The sequence below is a fragment of the Lagenorhynchus albirostris genome, chromosome 11 (genome assembly GCF_949774975.1).
Source record: "Lagenorhynchus albirostris chromosome 11, mLagAlb1.1, whole genome shotgun sequence".
Classification (NCBI taxonomy): Eukaryota; Metazoa; Chordata; class Mammalia; order Artiodactyla; family Delphinidae; genus Lagenorhynchus; species Lagenorhynchus albirostris.
Window position 1 is genome coordinate 9,156,136 of NC_083105.1, and position 16,429 is coordinate 9,172,564.

At 40.3% G+C, this 16,429-nt stretch overlaps 1 protein-coding gene across 1 annotated transcript in view; it reads left to right on the forward strand.

Annotated features, from left to right (window-relative positions):
- ENTHD1 (ENTH domain containing 1) overlaps window positions 1–9,142 on the forward strand; it is a 100,580-nt gene extending 91,438 nt beyond the window's left edge. Inside the window, exon 6 of the mRNA XM_060165685.1 lies at window positions 8,048–9,142. Coding sequence (XP_060021668.1) covers window positions 8,048–8,646 — 599 coding nt within the window. The 3' untranslated portion in view covers window positions 8,647–9,142. The remainder of the gene's footprint in view (window positions 1–8,047) is intronic.
- Window positions 9,143–16,429: the final 7,287 nt, after the last annotated feature.

Here is a 16,429-nt window from a genome sequence, read left to right on the forward strand (position 1 = left end):
GTAGTTCAAACAGAGACTGTATGTACCACAAAGCCTATAAGATTTACTCTCTGGTCCTTTATATAAAAGGTTTGCTGACTCCTGAATTAGGAATTAGTAGCAGGTAAGGCAGAAGATGTGTTGGCAAGGGGATAGCTAGAAAATGGCTGAAGTGATGGATCCTGGGATTCTAGACTGGACAAGAAAGGAGCCAGAACTAGGAGGCACTGATAGAGAGAAAATAGAAGGATCGTTGCATCTATTGTCTCAATGAGGCCAAAGTGTAGATGTATTAAAAGGAATGTAAAAGGAATCTGAAAGGCTGGAAGTAATTGAGAAGAAAAGTAATCTTGGAAAACAAGATTTCAGAGTAGGGCAGTTGTGAGTGATGATATATTCTAGGGAATACTCAGAGGAATGGCTGAAGGTCATTGTGGTTGAGGAATTCAAGAAATGATGAGGCTAGGATGGATGGCTAGTCTCAGATGATGGAGGATAAAGAAGATAGTACCTATTTCCTGGTTTTCTTTTAAGAAACATTTGTTTACATGAAGGCTCCAGGTCTGATGTTATAAACTCTTTGGAGATAATGAGCTGGGCAAATTAAAAAATACTTGCACACTCGTATTTTAGCAGTTCGCAAATATCAGGGAGGCTGTTGAGGCAGCCACCTAATACACTTTAGTGTCTTTACTGAATGAGAGGGTTGGATTTGCTGCAGCGACCTCCTTTGACCCTTTGATGATAAAAATAACTGTTCCTAGAACAGCCCATTCCTTCTGCTCCTCTGTTTATTTGGAGCTCAAACTATTGTTTTAGGTCGTTAGTTTATCATGCACGCTAAAAAGGAAGCAGATCTGGTGGCAGGCAGCTTTCATTATCGTCTCATAAGCCACAGTTAGGGTAAGTGTGTTAGACGCATTGGATTTTACTTTCTAATTTGGGGGAGGAGAAGAAAAATCTATACATTTTCATGTTGGGATAGTTGTGAGCATTCTCACTGGCTTCGTCCTTTCTTTCTGTCTCATCGGTTCCGTTTTCTTACTCTGAATTTCAGCAGTAGTTGTTCTTTGTAGCTCTGCTTCAGTTCACCTTTGCTGGGGAAAGAAACCAAACATGACACACACACAAAAGACTCATTAACCATACCTTTTTCTTTTGGGCTATAAAAGCCTTCAGAGCTAGAACAATTAACAATTTCCCTAACAAATGGGGAAAATGATAGAAAACAGTTCTGCAGACCATCGCAGCTAACTCTGAGCTACTGGTCAGGCTGATTCAGAAGCACCGTGCAGAGCAGAGCATTGAAGGAAGAGGGGAGTCTTATCACCTGCCGGGGAAGTCACAGCGCACATGCTCCCTGTACCCCAGACACGGCCCGACAACGCTCCCAGCTGTGCAGCCCCTGCCTGCTTTTGTACAGACAAAAAGACACACTGATTTAATTTTTTTAATTTAGTGAACCAAACTTATACTTCATAGGTAAGTGAGTAAACTCACCTTTAATCCAGTAATCCAATTTTCCTAATACAAATGTAGCATAAGTGATTTATAATCACTTATAATGAGGCAGACTTATTAGCATTTCTCTGTGTTACTCCTAAATCTGGTTCTTTTGTGTAGCTTATTTATAGTAATGGCATTAAAAATAAAATTTCAAATATTACATTAAAAAAATTGAGATCTAATTCATGTACCATAAAATGCACCATTTTAAAATGGACAATTTAGTGGTTTTCAGTATATTCTTAGAGTTGTACAGCCATCACTACTGATTCCAGAACGTTTCCATGACCCTCAAAAGTCCTGTACAGGGACTTCCCTGGCAGCGCAGTGGTTAAGAATCACCTGCCAAGGCAGGGCACATGGGTTTGAGCCCTGGTCCGGGAATACCCCACATGCCACGGAGCAACTAAGCCCGTGCGCCACAACTCCTGAGCCTGCGCTCTAGAGCCCGCAAGACACAGCTACTGAACCCTCATGCCACAACTACTGAAGCCCGCGTGCCTAGAGCCCATGCTCCGCAACAAGAGAGGCCACCGTGATGAGAAGCCTGCACACCACAACAAAGAGTAGCCCCTGCTCGCTGCAACTAGAGAAAGCCTGCGAGCAGCAATGAAGACCCAACACAGCCAAAAACTCAATCAATCAATTAATTAATTCATTAATTAAAAAAAAAAAGTCCTTGTACACATGAGCGGTCACTCCCAGTCCCCCTCACCCCAGCCCCTGGCAACCACTATCTACTTTCTGTCTCTCTGGATTTGTCTATTCTGGACATTTCATATGATGGAGTCATGCAATATGTGGCCTTCTGTGACTGATTTCTTTCACTGAGCATCATGTTTTCAAGGTTTATCCATGTTGTAACAAATCAGTACTTCATTCCTTTTTATGGCTGAATAATATTCCAATGTATAGATAAACACATTTTATTTATCCCTTCATCAGTTGATGGACATTTGAGTTGTTTCCACTTTTTGGCTGTTACGAAGATTTTTGTAAATGTCTCGTTTTTTTAACCATAGAACAAAATCAGAATAGTTTAATTCACGTGTGTAGGTTACTTGACAGCCATTATATATCAGTGAGGAAGACTGAAAGAGATGAATTGGAGAATGAAAAAAAAAAAATCCCTCTGTTGTACAGTGAACTGTTTAGTTGACCAAAGACCTGCTGCTAGCAGAAAATTTTCCATTTACTGCTAAAGAGAGTTTTTAAATATTTCCAGAAGTGTATTTGTCATTTTTCTTTTACAGCCCAGTACTTCCAAATGCTTTTTAAGTTTAAAATTGTAATATGATAATTAACAGACCCAATGTTATTCGTGAGTATAAAAAGTTAGAGATAACACATCAGCATTTGGAATAATTTTGTCAGTGCTATATTCAAGTGAGTGCAGCATTCATTAGCATGCATGTATCACACAGTGAGATTTTTATAACCAGCCATTTACAGCAGCTTATTTGCAATATTCTCTGCATTTCAGCTCTGGGGGGTGGACTGTATGAAGAGGATGCTTGTGAACAAATAACCTCCTTAGTGAGCCAGAGAAGGGTCACTAAACAGGCAGGGAGATGCACCCTGAAGCGCAGTGTGCAGTGTCTGGTACAGCTGCAGCGTGTTTGGAAACAAAAGTAAATTGGCCTGCAGCAATTAGAGATGAAGTGGCTTTTTATGAGCAAAAGGATCCTGTAGCCTATGAATCAAAGCTGCAGAACTGTAAACAGTGAGAAGCTATTTACTCAGCAGTTGTAGCTACGAAGCAGAAGAAAGGTGGGCATACAGTAAAAAGCAGTGATTCTCAAACCTGAGCATGCAACAGAAACGCAGGTTTGTTAAAGCTCCTGAGCCCAACCTATCCTCGCAAGTGTCTGATTCAGTTGGTCCGGGGTGGGGCCCAAGAAGTTCATCTCTAACAAATAACCAGGTGATGTTGCTGCTGCTCCTGGTTCAGGAATCACACTCTGAGAAACACTACACATAAGTGGAATACCAGATACTCATCACGTCATACACGTGTGACTATCATAACTGTGTTATCTTTACATATATAACATTATATTAATATTTGACTCAAATATTATTTTCTTCCTGACCTTCTTAAATGTTCCTTATGAAATCATTCTTCCTGGCCAGAGTGAATTATTTCTAGAATAGTTTCTTAGTACTCTTAACATATGTGTTTTGGGTCCTAGAATCTTAGAATCTCACCAAGGATATATAGTTCTGTCACATGATGCGTTGATCTTGCCTGAAACATTCCTGCCAAATGGTCATTCAGGCTGTGCATGAGCTCCATGAGTACCAAGAAACTCACCACTTCCCAAAGCAGCTCACTCATTTCATGTGTGGAAAACCATGACTATTAAAAAGTTGTCTTTTTTAAATTGGGCTGAAATCTCTTTTCCTATTACTTTCACCTGTTAACCCCAGTTCCAACTTGTGCACAATATGAGAAAAGGGAGATAAATATTACTAAGATTTTGTGACTATTTTCCAATAACCAAATATAGCCTCTTACCCTTTGTCCTCCTATCCCTTTTTGAATAAAGATGTGCATATCCATCAACCATTCCTTATGTATCTTTATATAAGGAATGGTTTTCATATTCCCTCATCATCCTGGTTGCCTGCCTTCTCAATTTTATATCCAGAATTTAAAATAATTCTCTAATACTGTAAAAATAATTATAATATAGTAGAATGGTGTGGACTTAGAGCTTAGTGGGTTAGATTATATGGTTTAACATCAGAGACTAGAATTTGAGTCTCATCTCTGCCCCTTTTTAGTCCTGTGATCTTGGGAAAGTTTCTTTGCCTCTTTGAGATACCTTTGCCTCATGTTTTAAATGGGGTTATAGGGACTTCGCTGGTGGTGCAGTGGTTAAGCATCCGCCTGCCAATGCAGGGGACACAGGTTCAAGCCCTGGTCTGGGAAGATCCCACGTGCCACAGAGCAGCTGAACCCGTGTGCCACAATTGCCGAGCCTGCACTCTGGAGTCCGAGAGCCACTACTATTGAGCCCACGTGCCACAACTCCTGAAGCCTGCACGCCTGGAGCCCATGCTCTGCAACAAGAGAAGCCACCGCAATGAGAAGCCCATGCACTGCAGCGAGGAGTGGCCCCCGCTCACCGCAACTAGAGAAAGCCCGCGTGCAGCGTGCAGCAACGAAGACCCAACACGCCAAAAATAAATTAAAAATAAATTTATTTAAAAATAAAATAAAATAAATGGGGCTTCCCTGGTGGCGCAGTAGTTGAGAGTCCACCTGCCGATGCAGGGGATGTGAGTTCGTGTCCCGGTCCGGAGGATGCCACATGCCACGGAGCGGCTGGGCCCGTGAGCCATGGCCGCTGAGCCTGCGCGTCTGGAGCCTGTGCTCCGCAGCGGGAGAGGCCACAGCAGTGAGAGGCCCGCGTACCGCAAAAAATAAAAATAATAAATAAAAATAAAATAAATGGGGTTATAAAGCCTACTCCACATGTGGTTATTTGAGTGTGGTGCTAAATAAAGAGAATTAGAAAATAGTTATTTGAAAAGCAATTTAAATCCTTAGACTTTTCCTCCGTGCCAAACAGATGAACAATTGCCCTGAATATTCGCCCACTCTCACAACCTCTGGCAGAAGTCTGGAGATTTGTTTTCTGGAGAAGGTAGGTGGAGGGTCTCTGAAATGAGAGATGCTAGGTAGAGTTGAGTGTGCAGGTCCTATAACAAACACTACAGGATTAAGTGACCATATGCAAACCAAATGCTGAATGCTGAGAACCCCGTCTCCTTTCCCTGCCAGACTCCCAGCACACTGAGAGCCAGATCTTTACCTTCTAGGCAGGAGAGAGAAACTGTTCTCACAAGAACCTATAACCCTCAGAGGAAAGAACCAAAGATACTGACATTAGTGGTTCCCCAATAGATGACCCACTGAAATGACTATACACTGAAGCTCAGTGTTGACAAGTCTCACACTTACACTCAGAGCTTCCAATCAACTTTGTAATTTTTCCCTCTTAATCATAACCAGACAGCAAGGTGTTCCAGACATCTGAAAGAAACTTCTAACGTGGAACATTGAAACAAGGGATAAGAGAATATGTGGCACCCATGAAACAAAAACAGGGTAGTACAAAAAGTATTTCTGAGAACCCCCAAATAATAGCTCTTGGAAATTAAAAATATAATAGCAGAAATTAACAACTCAGTGGTAGGATTGAAAGCTAAAGTTGACAAAACTCTCTGAGGAAGTAGAGCACAAAGACAAATGTAGGGAAGATGGGAGACAAGATTAGAGGACTAGTCCAGGAGACCTAACACCTGGACTAGTTAGAGGTTCAGAAAAAGAACACAGAGAAAACAGAGAGGAGAAAATAAATTATTAAAGCAGTAAAGAAAAGTTTCTAAAGCTGAAGGAAATGAGTTCCTGACTAAAAGTCAGTTGACTTTCAGTTGACCTCAATGAAGTCACCCTTGGGGCACACAGAGAAGCCTCCAAACACGGTGGACAAAGAGGAAATTCCATGAAACTTCAGAGATAAAACCGTTACATACAGTTATATACAATGAATGGAATGACTCCCACTCCAGAGCAGCAACACTGGAAGCAAGAAGACAGTGGAATTCTGCCTTCACAATTCTGAAAGAAAGGATTTCTGGCCCAGAATTTTATACCTAACCAAATATCATTAAGCCTAAAAGTAGAACACAGACATTTTCAGACACGCGAGTTCTCAAAATTTTACTTCTCGCGCATCCTTTTTCAGTGAACTACTGGAGAACGTGCTACTCCAGCATGAGAGTAGACCAAGAAAAAGAGAAAGACCTGGGATATAGAAAACAGGAGGATGGCGAAGGGACATGTCAGATGACAGCTGTGAGTGGAGCTCAGAGTGTCGCTGTGTGACTCAGAACACAGATATGCTGAGGCTTTCGTCATTGGCATGACCATTACCACATACCCTCATTTTAATCCAAGGATAGAATGTCTGGATAGGCCTGACCTAGAGTCCTAAGTGTGCTTGTCCTGTCTTGACCGTGTGTGCATGAAGTTCCTACTTTCCTTTTTGTGTACTGCTGCTGCATCAGCTGAGAATACTCATTTCACCCCCCAAAAGTTTTGTGATGGGAATTCTTTCCTGAGAACTGGAGATAGGCCTCAGAGAGTTTTGAAGCAGAAAACAGAAGCTGCGTGCCCTGGCCACGTGTTCTACAGGAGGTCCAGTTTGGTTTAGAGGGACATGAATATGTAAAATAAAATTACTATAGAAAGGTAAGTGCTAAATGGTAAGCATTAATTCCCGTCTTCTATGACTTATAGTGAATACGTTTGTTTTGTTTTTTAAGTAACAAGCCCAGAGTTAGTTACAAAGACGTCAGCACTGGAATTTGCCAATTTTTACCACCTAAGACATAAGTGAATGTAAATAGACATTCCAAGGAGACAAGAAAAAGTTCTGTGCCCAAGAAAGTTTGGAAAACACTTGAATAAATTACAGGTGGCCCTGGAACAACATGGGTTTGAACTGCATGGGTCTACTTACACATGATTTTTTTCAATAAGCATGTAGTACAGTACCACAGGATCTGAGGTTGATTGAACCTGCTGATTCAGAACCTCGGGTATGGAGGGCCAACTGTAAAGTTATACAGCGATTTTCAAATGTGCAGAGGGCCAGCGCCCCTAACCCCCATGTTGTTCAAGGGTCAGCTGTACTGTCGATTTCTCAGAACCTTAAATATGCTAACGGACATTGTTAATCTCCTAATGGGAGGCACAGTTGGCTAGTCTTGACTTGGAAGCCCTGTTCTCAAAAAACATCTTTTTACATCTTAAGGAACACAGTGTTCCCCAGAACAGTTTGGGAAATAATGATTTGGAGTGAAGTGTGAAAGAAGAGATTTAATATGATTTTGCCTGAAGGGAAGTTTAAAACGTTATCAGATTTTTAATTTTATGGAAAATAGGCTTAGAATGCTTTTTATTTTACTTACAGTTTCTTGGTGGAAAAAAAAAATTATATACATGTGCTGAAGTGTCCTGGATCTCAGATGGGTTGGACTCAGTCTTGACTATATTTGACCATTAAGAGAAAAAGATTAGTTTTATAACTGTGGGGTACTTGTAGTTGGTTGTTCATTTTGCCATAATATTTTCTGTCAAAAAAAAAAAAATGAAGGAATCTAAGTTACAGGTTTCTCACACTTTCTACTTTAAATGTCAACTTAAAATGCTGGCAGTGAGTAGAATACCGTGTAATACTTTACTTTTCTGCTGTCTCTGATAAGTGTAGTGTAAAAATATATTGGGCAACGTTTGAGAGTCAAGATGAATATTGATATTCCTATTTTAGTTTCTTTTCCGTGGAATTATTGACACATAAACACAGCTTCAGATTTTCTCTATTTCTTGCTTTGGGTTTATTTGGGCTTATTATGACTATTTAACATATAAAATTCTAAGTAATTTATTTAAGTTGAGACCAGATAGGATTTTACATTGTAAAATTATTTTAGCTATTACTGTCATTTGTATGTTGCCTAATCTTTGTCTGTCATTTATACATTTTAGTTTCAACTGCCTCTAAGGGGGCATCCTCCTTTTCTACTTTATCCGTGTCATCTCCTGATTCAGCCTCTCCAAAGAAGTCTGTTCATCTCTCACCCCCAATTTTGGCCGGACCTTCCTTCTGGAGTTTGTCCCATCAACAATCTTCGCCTGCCTCTGTTAAAGATAAGACAGCCAGGGTTCATCACCCTTTTGCTCCTAGGGGCCCACTGTCCTCTGATGAAGAGGAAAATGACCACCTCAACCTACTGGAAATTCTTCCAGACAACTCTGATTCTGCCAAAAAGAAGACAAGTCCTATTTCTAGCAGTAATTGGGTAGCATTTTCCACCCAAAATGTAGACCATTTCACCTCTATGTCCTGTTCTAGTTTTCAGGCAACCAAAGACCTGCCTAGGGAGCCTGAAACAAATGATTCCACTAACGTTCTTCTAAGGGAGGTGAAAAATGCAATAGTTAAATTACATGAAGATCTGAGCATGGTGATACAAGAACTTAATGTCATCAATAACCATCTGGTAAGCATGAGTGGGAATAGTCCCCAAATAAACAAGTCTCTGCAGTCTCCCCAGTATTCTGAGGGGTGCTCACATCGAGTCTAACAATCTCAATAGCCATTTTTTTATAGAACTCATGTGGTGTCACTTCCCAAGGACTAAGAAATTAACCTTTTATAGTTTCTCATTACTATGGCAAAAATAGGGTTGTTGGTTTGATTTTTCCTTGTCAGGTTTATTAAACAAGTATATTTCAAACCAATAAATTCATTTGGGTGGTTTATTTTTTACAGAGAGAAAGAATCACCTTTGATAATATTTTCAGATTTAGATATTAGTTCATTTGAAACTGAAGAGAATTTCATTCTTCCACGATCTGTACTTTACCTCAAAATACGTTGAGCACTAGTGAAAGTTGTGATCAGACTTCAAACTGCAAATGACTGTTCTAGAGCTTTTGGATAAATTGGTAGTAAGAAGCCCTTCATTTTCCATCTGTATGGAGATTCATTGTTAACAAACCTTTGCCTTGATTTAGAAGAACTGAGTCTGGAGTCTACATTTCATATGTTCTAATGTCAAGTTTCAGGTTCTGCAAACCAAGGGCCAGAAATCTTTCCCTTCTTGCAAATGCCACTGTTGGTTGAGAGTTAAGTTGAGACAAGTAGGACATGGAACAGGTGGTTTGTTGTTGTTGATGTATATTGCAAAGTGAATTTAAATGTGTACTCTTTTTCTTGTATTTTGGAAAATAAATTTGGTGTTTTTCATCTTACATGTATCTTTTAAATTCTTTAAGACTGCCTTTCAAGTAGAAATGTCTCAATTATTTATAGGGAAAATGCTCTGGTTTTGGGATTACAGACCGTTGTTTCTCAATCCTGCTGCAGATTAGAGTTACCAGAGAACTTCCCTGGCAGTCCAGTGGTTAAGACTGCGTGCTTCCACTGCAGGGCGAGTGGCCAGGGAACTAAGATTCCTCATGCCAAGCAGTGCAGCCAAAAAGAAAAAAAGAAAAAAAAAAGTGGTAGAGTCACCAGAGAAGCTTTCGTTTCATTTCATATTTATTTGAAAGAATAGTGTAAAGGGCTCCATGAACCTGTCACTCAGTTTCAACAATTACTAACCAAAGGGCAAAATAATATCTGATCATTTTGAAGAAGTATGAGACATTTAAAAAGTATTCTAATGCCCTGGGTGCCACTCCCAAATCAAAACTGCTTTTCATCATGCAAACTCGGTTAGGAACTAGAGGGGACTGTTAGTGCAGGGACATGGGATGAGACAGGTAAGCCAATCAGAAGGCTGTTGAAATTAGCCAGGTAAGAGCTGATGTGGCTCAAACCAGCGTGAGCATAGTAAAGGAAAGTGAGAAGTGATTCGTTTAGGGATTTGCTGATGGGTTGTATAAAATATATGAGAAAAAGAGAGGAGTCAAAGATGAACACAAGGTATTGGACTAAGCAACTAAAATTCAGGATGAAGTTGCCATCAACTGAGATGAGGAAAGTTGAAGACAGAAAAAAAAATGAGGCATCCATTTTGTTAAATATCAGATATCTATTAGATAACCAATTAAAGATATCAAGTAAACAATTGGATATGAGAGTGAGTTTGAGAGACAGGTCTAGATTGGAATGGAGGCTGAGAGTTAGTAGTTGATTTTTATTGAGAGCTATGAGACTGGATGAAATCACCAAAGGAGTCAGTGTGAAAGTGGAAAAGAGTTGAAGGCCTGAGCCCTGGGGCATTCTAACATGAGATCAGGAAGAAGTTGGGGAACCAATGAAGGAGCTGAGAAAGAGCCACCACTGAAGTAAGAACAAAAAAATACAGTGTGTAGTGTTTCGAATCCAAGAGGGTTTTTCTATTCTTGGCCCTTTTGTCTTCTGTATGCATTACAGAATCATCTTGTCAAGTTCTTTCCAAAGCCCTATTAGATTTTGAACAAAGTTGCATTAAGTCTATTAATCAATTTGGGGGAATTTTTAAAAATTTAATCTTCTAATCCATGAACATGGTATATCTCTATGTCCATATAAATGTTCTCCTAATGTTTTTCGATAGGCTCATTATTTCCCCCACATAGGGCTTCTATTTCTTTTTTAAAGACGTAATTCTTTGTTCTTGATATTTTTATGCTATTGTAAGTGCTACCATTTTGCTAATTTACCATTTTTAAATTTTAGAATAGAATAGTTCATAAAAATGTTCAGTGTACAGTTGTACATTGCACATCCATATAGCCTTTATTCAGATTCACCAATTTTTAACATGTTGCCATGTTTGCTTTATCTCCTTCTGCTGCTAAACACATGTATGTCTGTATACACATCATGTAGGTAGACACACACAAAAACATGTTTTGCTGAGCCCTTTGAAAGTAAGTTTCAGATATCATGACACTTTACAACAGAATACTTCAGCATACCTATTGCATGAATCAGGGTAATTATTTCCCAACCTACCTTCCAGTTAACTAATTCTCTCTTCAGCTATGTCTAATCTGTTGTTAAATCTTCCCATCGGATTTTTAATTGAGTTATTGTATTTTTCATTTCTAGAATTCTACTTGGTTCTTTTAAAATCTGCTTTACTGCTTTTCATAGGTCTATGTTTCTTGCAGATATTTTCAAGCATATCTTTGTTACTAGGAATGACAAGCAAACTAGTACAGAATTCTTACTAGTAAAAATAGTAAGTAAACTAGAAAGTATTCTTGATAGGAACTATTAAGAATGGCTTAATACATGCATTTAAGGCTATACATTTTCCTTTACATAGCTGCAATCCACAATTTTTTAAAATTGAGATATAATTCACATACCATAAAATTTACCCTTTTAAAGTGTGCAGTTTAGTGGTTTTAGTTTATTCACAAGGTTCCACTATCCTATTCTAGAACATTTTTATTACCACAAAAAAGACATCCATACCTGTTAGTAGCCACTCCTCATTTCCCCCTCCTCCAAGCCCCTGGCAACTGCTAATCTACTTTCTGTCTCCATGAATTTGCCTATTCTGAATATCCCATATAAATGGAATAAATAATACTTGGCTTTTTGTGTCTGGCTTCTTTCATTTATCATGTTTTTTAGGTTCATCCATGTTGTAACATATATCAGTACTTCATTCGTTTTTATGGCTGAATAATACTGCTTTATATGGATATATACCACATTTTGTTTAATCATTCATCATGGACACTTGGGTTGTTTGCACTTTTTGTCTGTTATGAATTTGTGTGAACATGTGTTTTCATTTCTCTTGGTCATATACCTAGGAGTTGAATTGCTGAGTCATATGGTAATTCTTTATGTTTAACTTTTTGAGGAATTGACAAACTATTTTCTGAAGTGGCTTCAGCACTGAACCACAAGTTTTGGTAGGTATTGATAATATTTTCATTGTCTTTTGGCTCACAATATAGTCTAATTCCTATCATGAAGAAATGTAGAAGCGTGTTTCTTAATTTCCCAGCATATTGTACTCTCTGGTAATTCTAGCACCTAAGGTTTTTGCAGGTCTGTTTTTGTTTTTGTTATCTATTGCCCTGCTGATTTGTGCTCATGATGTTATGTTTCTTGTGTACCTGATTTTTTTTTTATAAATTTATTTATTGATTGATTTTTGGCTGCATTGGGTCTTCGTTGCCACACACAGGCTTTCTCTAGTTGCAGAGAGAGGAGGCTACTCTTCGTTGTGGTGTGCAGGCTTCTCATTGTGGTGGCTTCTCTTGTTGTGGAGCACAGACTCTAGGCACGCAGGCTCAGTAGTTGCGGTTCGTGGGCTCTAGAGCGCAGGCTCAGTAGTTGTGGCGCAAGGGCTTAGTTGCTCCGCAGCATGTGGGATCTTCCCGGACCAGGGCTCAAACCGTGGTCCCCTGCATTGGCCAGGTGGATTCTTAACCACTGTGCCACCAGGGAAGTCCCAACATACCTGATTATTTTTGACTATGTGCTGGTCATGACACTTGAAAATTTATTTGTACAGTTAACACAAGAATTTGTTTTTTGCTTCTGCCAAGTGCCAGGTTCTGTTGCACCACCATACTGGTTAGGTAAAATCAAGGTCATGGCTTGAAGTTTTCTAGAATACCCAGGTTAATCTCAGATTTAAATTCCTCATAAGAGATGATTCATTTCTAATTCATTCTCAATGCATAGCCATTAGATTCCACTTTGTTGTAAGGAGTATCTCTTGTTAGATGCCCCACCTTGTGTGCAGTGATTTCTGTTCCTATCACCTTTCAAGGCCATCAAAATGAAAGTTGGAATTTGTTGAATTCAACAAGTTCTCTCAGGGAAAAGTGGCTTATGTGATCATTTGCCTATCAGGTCTCTGTCTTTTTCAGTGCCTATTATTTATAAGACTCTGTACCAGGCCCTGGGGATACAGTGCTGAGCAAAATCAGATATAGTTCCTGTCCTCACACAGCTTGAGTTCTAGAATTCTGGAGAAATTTGATAGATTAATCAAATTGTTTTTTAAAATGTGAGAGGCTAATAGTTCTGGGAAAGAATATATAGGATTTGACCTGGTGAAAGAATTCTTTAAGGAAATAACTTTTGAGCTGAAATATGAATTCCAGTGTTATTGAAATAAATGCCACTAATGACATGTTGGACACATAAACTTCTTTATGAAATAAAGCAGAGCATAAAGTAAGTATGAAATCTTAAGACATCTTCTGTTGGCTTTCTTCATGCATCTGGGAGATCCACCAGTGGATTCTTAAGGGGCAGTAGGATACAATATCTCTTTTTTGTAGTGCCTGTAGAATTTCTTAGTTGTACACTGCCAACAGTTGAGAAGAAAACGTTTCCAGAGATAAAGCATTCTTCACTCCCCACCCCCCATCACCAAGAAGTACTACGTCAGACATCTTGAAATTTACTTGTTTAGAGAAACCCCACGAATAATTGAGGCAACAAAAACTATCCCTTTGAGAAACTACTTTACTTACTATGTGCTTGTTGCATGCACGTAGTAACTTCAGATTTTTTTTTTTTTTTTTTGCGGTACGTGGGCCTCTCACCGTTGTGGCCTCTCCCGTTGCGGAGCACAGGCTCCGGACGCGCAGGCTCAGCAGCCATGGCTCACGGGCCCAGCCGCTCCGCGGCATGTGGGATCCTCCCGGACCGGGGCACGAACCTGCGTCCCCTGCATCGGCAGGCGGGCTCTCAACCACTGCGCCACCAGGGAAGCCCATAACTTCATATTTTAACTAGGTTTTACATAGCTCATATATTTTAATTCAAGCATTTGTTAATTAGCATAATTAACAAGCACTTATTTGAGTTTCTATTTAGCCAACTCCATTAAACGAATAGAACAAACTTGGCTTAAATTAGGAGTGGGTATATTCTGATTGACTTCGTAATTATCTCAGATTAAAAATACTTCATTAGATGTTATTCTCGTAAGCATTTTACTTGGAACTTGAGGATCTTATTATAAGGCAGTTACAAAAATATTTTACAGTTTGTTTGCTGTCAAATTACTCATGTGTTCATTCTTTAAACATTTATTAAGTGCCCTTTATGAGTAGGCAGTTTGCTAGACATTGGGGATACAATGGTGAGCAAGATGGATGCGGTCCTGTCTTCAGAGGCACGGTTTAGTGGAGACACAGACAGATAAATGGGCAATTAGAGTGTAATGTGTAAGTCCTGTGAATTTGGGAAGCACAGGACGGTGTGGGAGAGCCTGGTGTAAAGCCACAACCAGCTCTGATCTGGGGGTCAGGGACTGCATCCCGAGGGAAATGAAGTCCAAACTGAATTCTGAAGGATAAGAAGGATTTAGTAAAGCAAAGGGGGTTAGGGTAGAGAGAGAATTTTCTAGGCAGAGAGAACAACATGTACAAAAGCTGGGATCCAGAACTAGGAGAATTTGAGGATAGGACTGCGAACTGGTGGGTCAGAAATGTGAGCACTTTAGCTTACCTTTATGCGTCGACACAGTAGGTGATGGGTAGGTAGCATTTATAGACTAAATAACAGAAAAGGACCGAGTGACAAGGAAATGGATCGTATTGAAAATAAAGTGTCATAGAAACGTGGGGGTTAAAGGGTTTCCAAAATCCATTCACAAATGGGTAAAAATAGCCTTTAAAAGGGGGTTTTGGAGACCTTGGTGACTCATCTCCTCACCAAATGAGTTTGTGGTGACAGTGGTTTGCTCCTGGCTGCCCAAGGAGCCTCTTCTTTCGTGTGCCTTCATTTCACAGAGAAAGGGAGCAGAGGACAACTTGGCAAATCAATTACGTACTCAGTATACTGGGGACTGTTGTTCTAGGTTTCACTTTAATAGAGTGGATTCTGAGATGTGATAAAAAAGGTTTAGGTATGTGGAACTGAGAGATTTTTATTTCTTGCAGAACACCAAGTAATTTGGGGAGGCCAGCCATATTATCGTTATGGCAGAATACATGTGCCACCTTTTAGCAGCAGGCAGGCTTAGAAAAGAGTCAGTTGGCTCAGAAGAAACTAGGTGTTTGCTGGTAATTTCAAATTGTCTTCTCACTGATGGTGCAGAAAGTTCTCAAAGATATGGTAATTACTGCAGAATTATGGCTTCGGGCATTCGTAGCTATTCAAACAGTAAAATGCCATTATAAAAGATGACAGTCTGTGTGTTCAGTTGTGCTGCAGTTGAGAGCTTGTCCCCTATAGTGTTACTGCATCATTCTTACGCCATAGAACAATGAAGCAAAATGCAAAAAGCGGTAGTTCTAGGACTTGGTGATTGATTAAAACTGGAGGATGTGAAATAGGAATGAATCAAGAATGAGCTCCAGAATTCTGGGGTGTGTGTGTGTGTGTGTGCATCAGCAACAACAATAAGAATGGTTGACATTCATTGACTGCTAACAATGTTCTAAGCACTTTTTAAATCTCTCAGCAACTGTACCAGGAAGGGATTGCCACGTTGCTTATGAGAAAACAGAGGCTGAGAAAAGCTAAGGAAGTTGGTTGTTCAGGGTCACACAGGTAGTTGTAAGGGTCAGAGCCAGACCTGGAACCCTGGTCTGTCTAGGTGTAGAACTTGTGCTTGCACCGCTGGCTGAACTGCCTCACAATTCGGGGTGAGGGTACCCAGGGGGCGGTGGTGCCACTGGCTGGGATGGGAAAGTGAGGAAGATGGGTGCACCTAGCCTGTCTGGCCCCTGCTTGGGGAGGGGCTGGAGCTCCTGCCAGGCACAGCTGCCCTCCCCATTCACACCCTGCTGTCCAGCCGGTTGCCCCCAGTTTCTAGAACTGCTCAGCTCAAGTGGCTGCCCCAGACCTTCTGGGTCTTCTGCTGTTGGTTCCTGTTGCTGAGGAGCTTTCTGCTTCCACACACGCTTCCCAGCCCTTCCCTGCCCTCTTTCATGTCTAGACCCAAATTAGCAGAGCCTGGAGAAAGCTAGAACATAGTAAGAGCTGGTTTGGAGGTGGAGAGACTGTCCCGGTTTCTTTTCCCCACATAATTAAACCTGGGAAATGTCACGTAGCCTCACACACACGATTTTAATTGGGGATTGCGTTCAGTGGTTCACCCCAGCAGTGGAGAATTTTCATTTGTATGATGGGTCTCTGCCTCTGGAGTATATAATATGCACTTGAAAACCACAGAGAGCAACCCGGAAACAGCTGACAGAAACTAAAGAAAAAATTAGTTTTGATTCAGTTACATATGACAGTAATATGCTCATACTTCATTTTTTAAAAAGTGATGGGGGACTTCCCTGGTGGCGCAGTTCATAGGACTCCACGCTCCCAGTGCAGGGGGCCCAGGTTTGATCCCTGGTCAGGGAAATAGATCCCACATGCTGCAGCTAAGAGTTCACATGCCATAACTAAGAGTTCACATGCGGCAACTAAGGAGCTTGCCTGCTGCAACT